Source organism: Acartia tonsa, chromosome 12 (assembly GCF_053477335.1).
Source record: "Acartia tonsa isolate MP-2025a chromosome 12, ASM5347733v1, whole genome shotgun sequence".
In the NCBI taxonomy this organism is placed as follows: Eukaryota; Metazoa; Arthropoda; class Copepoda; order Calanoida; family Acartiidae; genus Acartia; species Acartia tonsa.
In genome coordinates this window covers 30,711,246-30,727,669 of record NC_137271.1, presented here as the reverse complement: position 1 = coordinate 30,727,669, position 16,424 = coordinate 30,711,246, and the positions used below count along the sequence as shown (strand labels likewise).

The 16,424-nt window shown below is 32.7% G+C and overlaps 1 protein-coding gene across 1 annotated transcript in view; it reads left to right on the top strand.

The window, feature by feature from the left end:
- LOC145333850 (solute carrier family 22 member 4-like) overlaps nucleotides 1-15,809 on the top strand; it is a 32,023-nt gene extending 16,214 nt beyond the window's left edge. Inside the window, exons 12-25 of the mRNA XM_080179108.1 lie at nucleotides 728-784; nucleotides 2,200-2,252; nucleotides 2,369-2,417; nucleotides 2,608-2,718; nucleotides 4,203-4,254; nucleotides 4,532-4,583; nucleotides 6,192-6,253; nucleotides 8,196-8,282; nucleotides 9,002-9,059; nucleotides 9,129-9,191; nucleotides 9,703-9,795; nucleotides 11,550-11,637; nucleotides 14,686-14,734; nucleotides 15,502-15,809. Of these exons, the coding sequence (XP_080035234.1) occupies nucleotides 728-784; nucleotides 2,200-2,252; nucleotides 2,369-2,417; nucleotides 2,608-2,718; nucleotides 4,203-4,254; nucleotides 4,532-4,583; nucleotides 6,192-6,253; nucleotides 8,196-8,282; nucleotides 9,002-9,059; nucleotides 9,129-9,191; nucleotides 9,703-9,795; nucleotides 11,550-11,637; nucleotides 14,686-14,715 (855 nt within the window). The 3' untranslated portion in view covers nucleotides 14,716-14,734; nucleotides 15,502-15,809. The remainder of the gene's footprint in view (nucleotides 1-727; nucleotides 785-2,199; nucleotides 2,253-2,368; nucleotides 2,418-2,607; nucleotides 2,719-4,202; nucleotides 4,255-4,531; nucleotides 4,584-6,191; nucleotides 6,254-8,195; nucleotides 8,283-9,001; nucleotides 9,060-9,128; nucleotides 9,192-9,702; nucleotides 9,796-11,549; nucleotides 11,638-14,685; nucleotides 14,735-15,501) is intronic.
- Nucleotides 15,810-16,424: the final 615 nt, after the last annotated feature.

Genomic DNA, 16,424 nt, shown 5'->3' with positions numbered 1-16,424 from the left:
AATTTTGCTTTCTTTTAATAATAAATAAAAATTTCTAAAATCTTCCAGAAAAAATTGAAAATCTTCAAAAAAAAATTTAAAAATCTTCTAAAAATATTTTCATATAAATATGACTGAATAGACATGGGAACTTCAGTAGTGCGAGGCTTGTGGTGCAGAACTGAGATTCTGTTCACCGGTTGCCATGCAATGTACCTTTATGTCAAATGTACCTTTATGTCAAGTGTACCTTTATTTCAAGTGTAACTTTTTTGTGAAATGTACCTTTATGTCAAGTATACCTTTATGCCAAATGTACCTTTATGTCAAATGAGTTTATGTGAAACGTTTTTATGTCAAATGTACCTTTATGTCAAATGAGTTTATGTCAAATGATACTTTATGTGAAATATTTTATGTGAAATGAATTTATGTGAAGTGATTTTATGTCAAATATTACTGATCCCCTTTAACCTGGGGGGTTGATTAATACTTCATCATATTGAAATACTTCAAAGGTCACAAGGTTTATAAACTGTGCATACCAATGACAATCTAACAAATTTTGGATAACATTATAATAGTTTGATTTTAACAAAGCGTTTGACTTTAAATTTGTTGAATAATTGAAAAGTAAATATGATATTGTTTTCATATATGTAAAAAAACAGATATTGAGATATTTTCAAAAAGTTTTTTATTATCTAACTTAATGATTCTTGTTTTCTAAAATTGTTTGTAAGGTTAGCTGTCCACAGTCTTTCCATGGATAACAGTCAAGTCTCTACATGGCAATTCTATCCAGGTAGAAACTACGTATAAAGTCAATACAATACAAATGACCAATGAAAGGCCAGTATACATTGTAATTGACCAATGGTAAATTGTATACTGGCCTATCATTGATTATTTGTATGGTATGATGTCATTTCTTATTGGACACTCTACGCTGTTTCATCCGTGTATGATTCAGCACAGTGTAATGCTAATGGATAAATTATTACTTGGATCTTTCACTATATTTTCAGATTCTTTAATAAAGCAAAACTTGCACCGGCCTAAAAATTTTCCACCCCTTTTAAACCATCCCTTCCCTTTCTACTGGATGCACGAACTGGATACTAAACAAGTTTCATGTTAACAAGCTAAATTGATAAAAAATATTCTCTGTTATATATAATTTCCACATATATTCTACATCTATTGTAATGCTATTTGATACTCCAACATTAAGGACATGAATAGCATTCCATATATATTTTTTGATTAAAAATACTATGAAAATTTAAAGTTTATATAATGTTAAACTTTTACCAGCACTAATAAAAAACTATATTGACATCTTAAATAAAGAAAGTTTTCATAAAAACAACAACTAGTTTAAATTTTAGAGACTCCTTCTTTCCCTGATTAAAGGAGAGAGATATTCATTAAAAATATTGAGTATTGATAAATGTTTATAATTATCCACTGCGTAAAACTATTCATTACAGCTATGTATCAAGTTTACATAGAATAGTAAGAAATAGAATAGTTGAAATGTATTTGGTAAATTTTTGCTTAAGAATTATTAAAATGTTACGTTTTTTTCTATTTTATAATCGATAATCACTATAAAAAAGTTAGAGCATGTCTGACTGTCTATCTGTATATCAGTATGTAGATTAAGACCTTGCTACATAGTTTTCCTTATAGGTTCAGAGTAGTTCAAATATTTTGGTGGAGGGTACCATTACCCTCCAAAGATAAATGGCCCCTAAAAACTACCACACTCAAAAAAATTTTTTTTTCACTTTTTCTTTATAAAAATAACATAAAAAGTGGAGTATCTACTCCCAAACTCCCCCACCCCCCTTCTTCAACTTTAAATTTACCTAGAGGCCTCCAAGATAAATATTACCTTAACATTCTTCTATTGTGATGATTTCCTAAGGACTTTAAAGGCAATAAATTTAGAAGATTCTATATTCAAAATCTAATTTTCTTAAAAGCATACGCGATTCAGGAAACATAAATTATTTTTGTTTTTATTTTCTAACATAATTTAACCTTCCTTATTTAATAGCCGATTTAAAAAAAAAAACATATTTAGCCATCACACAAAATTTCAACAAAAAGTGTAAATAATTGCCATACTTTTTGGTCGATATTCGTAAATTTGTGTGCTTTTATTTTAATTGTTATCAATAAGATTGTTATAACCTCTTTATTTTGTTTTAGATTCCTTATGCCATTGGAGGAGCAATTTTGGGAGTAGCGGCTCTTTTTATAAAGTAACTATTATTTTAAACATGTTTAAAAAAGTAAATATTCTTATCAGAGCTGCCTTAAAAATGAGTGCTTTCCGAGTCTCGATAATTATTCAACTCTACTTAAAAATTTGTTTTAGAAACTATGTAACTTTACAATGGGTTTTATCTGCTTGTATGGCTATTCAGGTTAGATTTTAATTACTTCTTAGAATATGGGTACTTAATAGCCTCGGTTAGGAAACCGAAGGAATATAGGTTCACAAAGTTAGACATAGAAAAAACAACTCCTTATTTTAATTTATTTCAAAAATAAGGGGGGGGGGTTTATCAAGGCTAAATCTGCCCCTTGTAAGCTATAACCAAATTTTGCTTATAGTTCCCTCTGTGGTTCTTTATCCCTGAATCCCCTCGCTGGTTAATATCCAAAGGGAAAGAGGAACAGGCAAAACAGCTGATTTCCAAGATGGCCGCCATGAATAAAAAACAGGTAAAAATATCAAAATTTTTCAAGTAATTCTATGTTTTTTTATGGTTTATTTTGAGTTATAGCAACAGATCTATAGTATAATTTTAAATACAGATAACTACCTGCCCCACTTTTCCAAGAACCCTTTCAGTCTGCTAGCAAATTGTTTTCTGCCAATTGGCTGTGTTAATATTCCCGACGACACTGTTGGTTAGTTTTCAAAGACCCAATTTAGAGTTGGCTTAAGGTCCATGGGGTGGTTATTTAATCCCTTCCCCCTCTAGTGTTTTATTCTAATGCTATAACAGCACAGAAAATTATATTAAAGTTTATGTATGAAAGACAGAAGAACATAAAAGACAGACGGTCACACAATTTTTTTGAATGTAAAATATTTGAACTTCCTATTACTTTCATGGGTAGCTATTATATTAATCAATTCTACAAAAAAAATCACAAAACCTTTCCCTTTTCCTGTATTACTTTACATTGATGGCAAGGTGATAAAATATTTATTTACAATGTCAAACTATTTCTATAATTTTATGACATTTTGTGTCCAAAACTTTTGGAGTTCATAACATTTTATTTTTCACTGGTTTAATGTATTCTATTTAGAAATTAACGTATTGGATATTTTTTAGCTGCCATCTTCACTTTAAATATCCCCTAGATACCAAAGATGCACCTGTTAGTAAATTTAATAACCGATTACTTTTTATGGCGTAGGCTGCCGCTTGGTGCATACAAGCCAAATCTTTTTACTTGCTTCTGATGAATATCAAATAAAAGAATAGTAAACAATGAAAGAGAAAAAAATTGAATAGATTTCAGATCTCTCCTTATCCTATACTAATCTCATTTTGGACATTTCTTTTGTTGGGGAAAAAAATCAAGGACAAGCAAGTTCTTTGACAGAAGCTTAAAATATTGTTCTTTAAATCCTGTTACAATCTAAAAAAATAGACAAATGAATGAAAAATACGAAGTCATTTTAAAGCCTTGTATTAAATATAAAAAAATATATGTATTTTGTTAATTCTATGATAGGTATTCATAAAAGTAGAATCAAGTTAATGAAATCAAATTCATGGAATATTGATTTCAATATTCAAGGGATATGATGGGGGAATTAAACCAAATAACACCACCCCCCTCCCCCCCCCCTCAAAAAAAAAATAAATCTATAACAACTTAACCGATTGGATTCTCCATTTTGAGGAAATTTAAAGCCCTAGACTAGTGTACGCAACTTTTTAGCCTCCTTCTTAACTCTTTGAAGACAGAGTTTCTAGATGTTTGTCGTTTGAAATATACTAAATTATACTATAACAAAACAAAACAATACCTAAACCTGAACAGCTTCTGAAGTCCAAATTTTTTTACTTATTCAAATATCAATGGGAATATTAAAAAGGTCCGTAACTGTTTTCTCTCCGCAAAAGTTTGCGATTACAATTGTTTGCTGCGCTACCTAGGATATGATTTTCTTGTTTTTTTTTCAGATTTGTCTGGACAATGTAGAACTACTGGGAAATGCTTCGTCTGAAGATTCAGGAACACTATCAAACATTCTAAAAAGAGATCTTACTGGACAAACATACAAAAACTTTAAATTTTTCATGCAATGATACATTTTCATGGAGAAAGAGGAAATTGAACTTTAAACTCACTACGACTAAAAGTTCTTTCTTTGTTGACTTAAAAACTTTTGGTACTTTTAGCAAATCATGATTGGTTGGTTAAAACTTGAAGTGTCCAGCCTTTTCAACCAATTATTTTACTCTACAACTGAGGATTTAAACAATAAAAGAATGTTTGATCCTTTCTAAAGAAGACAAAAAGAAGGAGCAAAAACAACAATTGGGATTCGCAGATCTTTTCAAGTAAATCATAATAGCATTGCTACTCTATAAGTTGTATTTGTCGATCAGTATGTCTGTCTTTTGGTTTCATTTAATATGTTTTGCATTGGACAGAGCGATATATCCCTCTAACATGACAATGATTTGATTACACGACTTTAGTGTGTAAGTTCTAATTTGTGCGTATGTTAATGAAATGCGTCCACAGATTATGACGTCATACAATAGAATAGCCAATGAGAGGCCAGTATACACTGTAATTGACCAATGGTATAATTTTTGCTGGCCTTTCATTGGTTATTTTATCGTATGACGTCATAATCTGTGGAGGGACTTTAATCATCTTCAAATGCGTCTATTTTTAAGCAAATACTTTACCACCTACTTTTACTTTTGAAGTCACAAGCTTGATCTGACAGCAGTAGGTACCATTCTAAACGTTTCAGGCATGATACATTGTAGTTAGACACTTCCCCGGTAGCATTGAAAATAATTTTATTATTTTGCTAAATTTATTTGAAGTTGAAACTGACATTTTATTTAATTATCTTCAGTTTTTTTTGCTAGTTCAGTAGAAAAAAAGTTTATGGTTTATACAAAAATGTGAAAAAAATTTAGGAAAATATAATCAATGCTTTGAAAACTGTTTTACCTCTCTCATTTAAAAAAGGATAAAGATATTAATAATTCAAATCAGTGCTTTTCTCAGATATATCGTATGATAAGAGATTAAATAAATGGGGTAGGTTCAGTAAAAGTTACCCGTTGGGGTAGTGCAACCCAAAAGGCTAAAAGAAATTTCTTTAAAAAAAGAAATAAGGAAAGGGGGTAGGGCATGATTTAGTGGTGTAATAATAGTAAAAGCACCAAAACATTGTTTGGCAATATTTTTATGTTTCTCAATTTTTATGCTGTTTTAAAGAAATAGAAAGAAAAAAGTTTTATTAAGTTTCTTAATCTAAAACAGATGTTTGTCTTTTGTGTCCCTTTCTCTTTAATCTGTGCAAATTTTGTATTTTATTAAATTATTTTGAGTCCTGGTTTATTTTTCTTTCAGCAGCTTAGCTGCTTTATATACCTCATTGTCTGTTAGTCTCCCCTTGGCATTCATTAACTGATTTTGACCGTCAAACTCGAAGATGATTAAAGTCCCTCCACAGATTATGACGTCATACGATAAAATAACCAATGAGAGGCCAGCATAAATTTAACCATTGCAATTGGTCAATTACAGTGTATACTGGCCTTTTATTGGCTATTCTTTCGTATGACGTCATAATCTGTGGAGGGACTTTAATCATCTTCGTCAAACTCATCACTGAATAATACAAATTATTGATAGCTTTTTAATCCAACTAAAAATATTAAATCTTTATAAAAAAAAAGTAACAGGATATCTATAGACTTCATGTCTATCTGTGTATACCAAATGTCTCTGACCGTTTTACTGATTTAGTTCTCCTTTGCAGTGAAGCTTCTCATAGGCACTAGAAAGGTTCATGTTTTTTTGGGGGGGGGAGAGAGGGTGCATCCCCCTTTCCAAGAAAATTAACCCCTGGATATTTTTTAAAACTATTAAGTCATGTGCAAAGTTGACATCAAGTGCCCTTAATACTTTGACAATTATAGGACCAAATCCATAAGGATCTACACAATTGTGATGTTGCTGAACTGGCCAATTATTTCACTAGGTACCTCATTCATACAATAAACAATGAAGAATAAGTGGTGCATTAACCCTTAACGGTCCGGATGGGGGGGCGTTGAAAGGGAAGGGGGGAAGAAAAAAAGAGATGGGAGAAAAGGGGGTTTTCCCTATCTCTTTTGAAGAGATTTTCTTCCCCCCTTCCCTTTTTCAGTAAAGAAAAATATGACGTCACTGGAATCGTGTTCCGTAAAAATTATACAAAATCGGGAAAGATTGGGTTGTGTCACTCAAACTCTAATAGGAGCTGAGAAAATAGAGGAGGGGGCGTTTAAAGCCCACCCCCCCTGACCGTAAAAGGTGCGGCAAGGGGCCCGACTGTTAAGGCTTAACACAGAGTACCATGCTGAGCACCATTACCATCTACCCCACTTCTGATAAATAAGGGTTCTTTATTTGGTTTTTCAATACTTTAGGTTAGGTTATATTGGATACTGCATGGTTATGTAGGATTAACGCCCTCGCAGGGGTTTGGCACAAGTTAAAAAATATTCTCCAATCCCCTCTTAACCCTTACAGATCGGGGGGGGGGGGGGGGGGGTCATATTGACCCCCCCCCTCTATTTTTTCAATGTCATTTTTTTTGTAGGTAAGACAGAGAGTTGTGACTTCATGGCTTTTTAAGTTTAGTAATTATACGTCGGCAAGAGTTGATTTTATTAGGATATCTGGTCTGTGTCGGTCGTGGTGTCCGGTCAAAGTCGGTTGGGTAGCACCAAAATTAAAAAAAAATTCTAAATAAATCTTAATTTCTACATTATGACTTTGTATATAAGGTAGAAACCTAAATTTTTTTTGGTGAATACTGAGATATCAATGACCTTATGAGAAAAGTGGTGTTATGACCGTTTGACCGCACCCTGACCGACTTTATGACCGATTTTTGTCCGGCTTTTACTTCAGACATATATCATGAATATCGTGGCTTCAATTACAGCTGGAGACCTATAATTTTTTTTGGTAAATCCTTGAGCAATAATAAACAGATAAAAATAATAATTGGCGCCGCCAACCGCCGTTTTACCGCCGTAACCGCCGAAAATGGCGGTTTCCGTTATTTGCCGTTTTTCGGCGATGATCAGAAAAAGTAATTTTTTTGTTATGAAAAATAAAAGTTCGTCCTAAAATTTGGTCATCCTAGCTGCAAAATTGGCCGCTCTACAGCTGTTTTAAAATTTAGCGGCTGGCCGCTAAAAAGCGGCTAAGGAGCGGCCTGACCGCTATGACTAGAAAAAGTAATTTTCTCTAAAAATACACATGAACCACCAGAAAAAAATTTTACGTCTTTATCTGTAACAGAAGCCGAGATAGAGGGGGGGGGTCAATATGACCCCCCCCCCCCCCCCGATCTATTAAGGTGGGAATAGGGGCCCGATCTGTAAGGGTTAATCAATGCATGAAAAAAATAAGTGAGGGGGGTATTAGTACTCAACAGAAACTTTGAATGAAAGAACCAAAAATGTTGACAGACAGAGAAAGAGGGACAGTAGACAGTTATACAGTGAGTATAGATGAAATTGTATAACAATTTACTTCCTATGTTAAGTAATTCGTGAAATCTCAGTAAATTTTTTATTTATTTTTGACATTTTGAAATATTTTGACCTTTTCTACAAAAAATAATTAGTTAAATATCTTGACCTTTTCTTACCTAACTTTAATTTATGAAACACATTTCAAGATACAAATACAAATACAAAATGGAAATATAAAATAGTTTTCTGTTTTGTTGGCCCTGAGAAGCCTAAGGCTCAGAAAAATAATTCAATGATTTATATTTATTTGTGCATAGTGCAAAATTATAATTGATTTTTAGTAAGGTTTAGAATCGGTTTTAATACAGCGGAGATTAAAAGGATTTGAATCAATGCTGGAAATAAAACGTTGTCCAAATCGTGAGAAATGTATTATGAATGTGGAAACTAAAGGATATTTTGGTCTTGGGATGTCAATGGCTCAGTTAGGAGATGATAAGCTGGTCAGCTTTATACTTGGAGCTCTGGTGGAAATTCCAGGTATATAGATAGATAAATAGATAGACAGTTAACATGTATAGTGTATACAGCTAGGAGATGATAAGCTGGTCAGCTTTATACTCGGAGCTCTTGTGGAAATTCCAGGTGAATAAATAGATAGACAGGTGACATGTATACAGCTAGGAGATGATAAGCTGGTCAGCTTTATACTTGGAGCTCTGGTGGAAATTCCAGGTGAATAGATAGATAGACAGGTGATATGTATACAGCTAGGAGATGATAAGCTGGTTAGCTTTGTACTCGGAGCTCTGGTGGAAATTCCAGGTGAATAGATAGATAGACAGGTGATATGTATACAGCTAGGAGATGATAAGCTGGTTAGCTTTGTACTCGGAGCTCTGGTGGAAATTCTAGGTGAATAGATAGATAGACAGGTGACATGTATACAGCTAGTAGATGATAAGCTGGTCAGCTTTATACTTGGAGCTTTGGTGGAAATTACAGGTGAATAGATAGATAGACAGGTGACATGTATACAGCAAGGAGATGATTAGCTGGTTAGCTTTGTACTCGGAGCTCTGATGGAAATACCAGGTACATAGAATATATAGATAGCAGGTCTGTAAATTATACTGAACCCTAAAGATGGTCTACAATTTGTTGGCTAATAAACGTTTTACTTCCAGGTTAATTTTGTACGACGTACTTGTATAGTAACCAAACTTTTCCACCAATTATTTGTAATTATTTTTTTCTAGGTTATTTGATTTGTATGCTTGTGACTGATGTCTGGGGCAGAAAACCATTCTTTATCAGGTAAATATTTTTGGTGGCTTTAATTTATAGGAACGCTTGATGTTGATTTTTATTTTCTATATTATGTAGTTCCTTGATGTTTACTGGTATTAGCTGTATTACTGCTGGCTTTCTAGAAGAAGGGGTGCTCAGGTAACCAATGATATGTCAATAGCCAGTTAATTAATAACTTTTATGCCCTCCCCCCTCTCTTATTTTTCAGTAGTTATATACATATTTTTTTTCAATTTAGTGCTTCGCTATTTGTAAATTTGTAAATGTATTAATACTTTGTTAGCAGCGAATCTACTCTATATGTGAAGTGTATGTATGCCTCTATCCTTCTGTCTTTTGGTAATACTAGAGTTTTCTCATTTTCATTACTAAAACTTCAACATACCCGCGACTGTGGCGTAACACGTAGCGCATCCCCTCGTTTTTGGGAAGGTGAAAACTTTAAAAATGGTCCCTACTGCTTCTATGTGAGGTGCGCGACATAAATATTTAGAGTAGGAAGAATTCCTTGGCCCAAAACAGGCACAACTAATTACCATATACATTTAGGACTTGTCAGACAAAGGTAGTGCAATACATAGGTTGGTTGTCTAATGGAGGTTTTGCCGCATATTCATTCACTTCATTAAGCAATTATCCTTATTTTTAGAACAACTTTAGCTTTGATTGGGAAACTGTTTGCAGCTGGTAATTTCTCTGTTGTCTACATGTATACAGCTGAAATGTATCCTACAATTATAAGGTACAAATGTACGTCCTCCTGTACGTACATCTGTTATTTTCTAGTTATCCACATTTATACACAAGGCAAATAAATAATCTGAAGAATACTGCTGAAGAAATGCGCGAAAATAAGACACATTTAATAGTTTACATATTTTGTGCACTACATGAACAGGACAAAAAAACATTGCAGATTATTAATGGCTAATGTTGCACCAGTTCTAATAATGTTTAAATCTACACTGTTCGGCCATAACCAGTATATAAATTTGCAGAGAAAAATACTTTGTGTAATGCTATTTATTCTTTCCTATTTTTATTTGTTCTGTGTTTGCATGCCTACTTAAAATGTAATAATCATGTTTTGAATTTAGTACATCAGAACTAAATTCTGTTAGTCTTTGTACTTGATTATTTCAGTAACGGTAACCTTTGTCTGCTAGCATAGAGAAAATAATAAAAGAGAGAAATCGAGGTATTTGAAGGACTAAAATAGGCAGTGGGCCTAGAGGCCTATATTGAGCAATTGCCGCGCTGAATTTTTAATGTTATTCCACCACTTTTCAAAATGGGAATATCTTAAAATTAAATATAATTTCAAGACAATTTAGTTGCTGTTTGAAGCATAAATCTAATTTTTAAGGGATGATATAGAAATATTTTGAATTATCATCCATTCTGATGAAACCTAACGAAAGAATATAAAATTATCATTATTAATTTTTCATGACTTTGCTACTGACTTTAATCATAACACTCATTATCAGCTTATAAGATTTATATTGCAGTCTATGTAACTTATATTTTTTAATAAATAAACGTTTTTACAAATTTAATATGAACATTTGATTGTAAATTATAAAAATCAGTTTTTCAGTGCCATCTAGCTTTGGATATAGAACTAGAATATCATAGCGTTCATCAATTTTTATTTTGCCTGTATTTTTCTTGTTTTGGATTTTTGTCACTAAAGGGCCAAAGCCTGAGGGGTAAATAACATCACTTGAAAATGTTAAAAATATTGTAAAAACGAGTATTGTCTGAGAAAGAACATAGATAGCATTACAGATTATTCACTTATTTAGATTATTCAGTTATGAAATTTTTTATTTAATATTTAGCCTTAGTTTTAATGTATGTCTTTGAAGTAGACAACTAGCGAACCTGGTGGCTGAGAGCTAAACTATTAATTTTTTATTAGTAAACATTTAAAAGTTTTATCATGTTAATTAGATTTAAATATTACATTTAGGCTAATTTGAAAAAAAATAAATTTTTGATCATAAAAGGTGAACCCTCCTATTTTTAAACTAGGCGAAACATACTTTTCTGCTGCACTAAGACCGTCCGCGGCTGTTTGTTTTTTAAGATTCTAAATCAAATTGTATATTAAATATTTTCTTTAATTTTTTTTAAAACATAATAAATTACAGAAAAATGATAATAATTAATTAGATAAAATTTTTTTTATTTTTTTTACATATATAGAATAGGTTATGATTAAGATGCAAAAAGCCGCGGACGGTTTAGATAAATAGCAGACAAATTATTTTAGTAGGGGGGAAGTAATATTTTACAATGAAATTGGGGTGAGTATTCATCCTCTTATCCTTTTTCCTTATGTCTGCTAGAAATCTACATTTAAGCGACATTCTACATTGGCACAAAAGTCTAAAACTTTGCCATAGAAAGTATGGAAATATAAAGAGGTCTTTTATTTATCACAATTTTTCAAAATGCTTTGCTGCAAATTAAATAACCTTTCTTGTTTAGAAATACTGCAGTTGGAACCTTTTCGTTTGCCGCCCGTATCGGAGGTATCATAGCCCCATTTTTGGCCATATATCTACCCAAATTTCAGGTAACTTAATTTAATAAAATGTAGGTATTTGTTGTGAGTTAACAAATTAAGTCTCGCATCGTATTATAAACATATTTCCGAGGATATAGAATGTACAATTATAAGATTAAAACCAGTTTTTTTAGCCACAAGGTGCCGAAGGCATGGGCTAAAAAAATGGTTTTAATCTTACTATTGTACATTTTTATATTCGTAGAAAGCTGGATATGATACGATGCTAACCAAAGTTTTTTCGTATTTATGAGAACCGGTTTTTATCCACCGGATTCGAATGAATACGAGAAAATCATTTACTAAGGACTTCACTCATACTATTTAGGGTCTTTATATTAGAGTAAAACACTAGAGGGGGAAGGGGTTAAATAACTGTATGTCCTCTTCCCAAGGACCTGTCGACTTTTAAATGGAAAATCCACCATTAGCGTCTGGAATATTAACACAGCCAAGTGGCTACATAGGAGCAGAAAGCAATTTACTAGCCGACGAAAAAGAGCCTTAACAGGGAGATCCAGATAGTTGTCTGGTTATACATTTATACTATAAATTTATTGGCTCTATAGTCAATTATTTTAGTTCAAGTTATCTATTCTAATTCCTAAAGAACATATAAAGATGAAGTACCATTTTCTATATTTCTTTTTACATAAAACATAAAATGATTTATGTTAAAATTGTGTGAAAAATATAAGATGAAAATATATTTTCATACCCATTAATTTCTTTACATCTGATAAATATGTCTATGCTATTTAAATGGATGTAGAATATACATGGATATTATGACAGGGGAAAATTATTATTGCTATTACCCCTGTCATTTGCTGATCAGTTCCTTTATCCAGTTGGAGGGTAGGGGTTGGAGTAAAGGGGTGGAATAGGGTGGTTGTTATTTTAGCAAGTTTCACTTTATTAGACTATATGATAATCTTTTGAAAGTAATAATAAATCCATTGCTATTTAATTAAAAGCAAAGCTTTACTAAAATAAATCTATAAAAAAAAGCTAATATAGAGGGCATGATGGTCATAATTTTCAACAGTTTCCTTCAAAGAGCTAAGAATAGCAGAGGAACCCCTCACCCCTATATTGGACTTAATTAAAAATATGGATGGTGGGGTAAAATTTCGTTTGTGTGTTTTTTACATTAAGCAAGGTTAAGTTAGGTTTTATAGGTTACTAGGTATCACTGCACCGCCATGATGTTTTTTGTTAAAGTTAGGTACGAGGAAGCATAGCAACTCTATAGTTGTGATCAGAAAGTTCGTAGTTTCTTTTAAAATATGTTGATTTTAACTTTATGACAATTACATTTATATAGTATTATTATCCTATTCGACAGTATACCAGTGTTAATGTTCGTTTGTCCTACCGTCTGATTTTAGACCTTAGCTTATATGATTGTAGTCATCTTTGTTTTGAGTATCATTACTAATATTAATTATTTGCTTTTATGCATTTATGAATATGAAATAGATAATGTTTTATTGATTTGCTTTCAATGGGCTGCGCTTTTTTTTATAAAGTTTTTATACTCATTACACATATATGCAGAGGCGTGTATGAGGGGGGCGTATCCACACCCCTGGCAAAATCAAGGAGGGAGGGGGGAGGATACACTCTCCCTGGTGTCCATCCCCCTAGCCTCACTTCTCTAATCACCCGTGTCTGTCTGTAACAGCTGTAAAGTTGGTATTTATATAGCACGGCTATTCTAATGTCTGTTTGTCACCCTGTTCATTCCACCGTACAACTAAAAACTAGTAAAATATAATTATACTAGCGGCTTCGCCCATAGCCTCTAGGGGCTTTGCCCCCAAGAGGTTTGATCAAACCAATTTTTCGTATTTTAGATTTAAAAGAAAAATTTCTTTGGGGGTGGGGGAATTTTTTTTTTGGGGGGGGGGGGAGTAGTTGACTCCACTTTTTAATTTTAGTTTTAAAAAGATTTTTTTTTTGTGTGGGGAGGAAATATTTTTCATTTTTTTTGGGGGGGGGGGTTAGGGGTGTCCCACAGCCCAAAAAAATATTTATAAACCTTCCCGGGACCTATGAGAAGCTACCCTGTAAAGGAGAACCCGATCAGTTCAGCGGTTAGCGAGATCCATTGCTACAACAAAGAACAACAACCAGACAAACAAACAGACAGACAGACAGACATCGTTCTACTTTGTATTATAGAAGATAATCAAGAGGTTTCGCTTTAAAATGACTTTTCGGCGTTTAACTTAAACATTATATTTGTAGAAACAAGTTCTAATCAACTATCATGTTTTCCAGCATGGATTCGAAACCGAATTTTTTCCGCTGGATTATAACCGGTCATTAGCCACACTGAAAACTTATGTATCATGTAGTAATTTAGGAAATTTTTCAGGAACAACAAAATAAAAAACATAAAATCAATACCATGTTTGTTGGCCTATGACCCACAGGGCCATGAAAACTGGAGTTAATCTTAAATTTTTTAATTTTACTATCTACGGAAAGATGTCTAGATTACTATGCAATAAATAGCTGTTACAGATTATTGTTCTATGTTATGCTTTTTGCATTTTTTTCTGTAATATTATTCATTGAATTTACGGGATAAGATAATGACGATAAAATGATGTACATCCCCAATGATCAAAAACAATATTTGTCATAAATAGTTTGAAACTAACCAACCACAATTCAATTAAAGTACCTAGAATTCTTAAACTAACAAATATGATAACTTATAAATCTTTGAGTACCAACTAGTGTTATTTACAGTCCAATGTCCCCTCCCTCCCTGAATGTAAATCAAATATTTTCTCGTATTCATTCGAATCCGGTGGATAGGAACCGGTTCTCATCTACACGAAAAAACTATGTCTAGCATCGTATTATATCCAGCTTTCTTCGAATATAAAAATGTACAATTATAAGATTAAAACCAGATTTTTAGCCTGTGCTTTCGGCACCTCGGGGCTAAAAAACTAGTTTTAATCTTATAATTGTACATTCTATATCCGCAGAAAGCCGCTTATAATACGATGCGAGAAATAACTATTCTTTTTATCTTAGGCTCCCAGAGACAATGGAGGAGGTTTTTGATTTAAAACAAAATCAAAAGGTATAAAATCGCACCTCCTCTATAAAAAGTGTTTGTCTGTATGTACGTCCGTCCCTTTGACGTAAAATCTTCGTTATTCTTTTTTATTATAGCTTAGATGTATGAGAATATAATCATGGGAATCGGTTGTGGGATAGCTGCGCCATTAACTTGAAAACATTTCTGAAATAGCTATGAAAAAGTTTCCTACGTGAACAAAAACACGCATATAACAATAAATAAACAATAAACATATCTATTATTAATGCTCTTTTCCCTCAAAATGCCTTGTTGAGCATAACCCCCCCCCCGCCCCCCCCCCCCCCTCCAACACACACATACACAAGTAATTTTTTGGTCAGGTTAAGTTAAATTTAGGTTAAATTGGGTACTGGGTAGCAGGAGTTATACATAGAAAAAAAACTACTTTTAACTTATTTCAAAAATATGGAGATGAGGTGTTTCAGTGCTCGAAAGGCTCCTTGAGAGAAAGCACACAAATTGACTTGTATTTTTAAAAGGCTTCGCTACTATTTGACAATCAGAGTAAAACACTAGAGAGGGAAGGGGTTAATTAACTTTATGGTCCCATCCCAAGGACCTTGTGCCGACTCTCAATTGGGTCTTTGAAAATCAACCAATATTGTCGGGATTATTAACGCAGCCAAGTAGCAGAAAATAATTTGCTAGCAGACTAAAATGGTCCTTGAAAAAAGGGGGGCGGATTGTTGGCTGTTAATACATCTATACTATAGATCTGTTATATGACATGATTGTCCTTGTTTTAGTCTTTATGGTCTTGTGTTACAACCAAGAGAAAAGGAGATGAACAATTGAAAAATGAAGATTAATCCAAATTAATTTGCAACCATGAATTTTATATTAAAATTCTTTTAATAATAAATTAATTTATGATATAATTTTTTTTTTGCATCAATTGCCATAATGCTCCATAATTTAGTTTGTCTGTCCGTCCGTAACGCTATTGGTTAAATGTAATTTTCTCACAGACATACATCCCATTACTTTCTTAGCATAAAATCTTCTTCAACTGTCGTTTGGATTCATCAATTACTGAATTTATCTATTAATTTTTACTGTACAATTGTTAATGTTGTTTATATTTATAAACTATCTTCATTGCTGTTTTTTTTATAATAGTTAGGTGGATTTACGGACATTCTGGTAATAATTATAGAGTTGCTACTCTTTCTAAATTGTTACAGGAATCATATGTTTCAAATTGATACGATAACATACCTAAATTAACGATAATTGCTATTCGTTACATACAGACGGGCTTATTCTAATTAAAGAGCTTAGACTTTCATAAATTGAATCACGGTCTAACAATTAAAATAAAGAAATAGAGGGTTCATGAGAGGGTTGGCTGCTCAGTGCTCAGGGAAGGGACCGTGTTCCGATTTTGTATTGGGTCTTTGATTTCAGCTAATAGCGTCAGAAACACAGATGAGTCCCTACAAAAGAACAGAAAACAAATTTGATATTTTCCTAGCAGACGAAAGAGTCTTTGCCAATTGGGGCATGTAGTTGTCTTGATTATACATGTCTATAATACAAAGTAGAACGATATCTGTCCGTCTGTCTGTTCATATGTCCATCTGTCCCTTAAGATCTCGGTAACCACTGAACCGATCGGATTCTACTCATCAGGAAATATACCTAATGGTCCTATGGTGGTTTTAGGCTA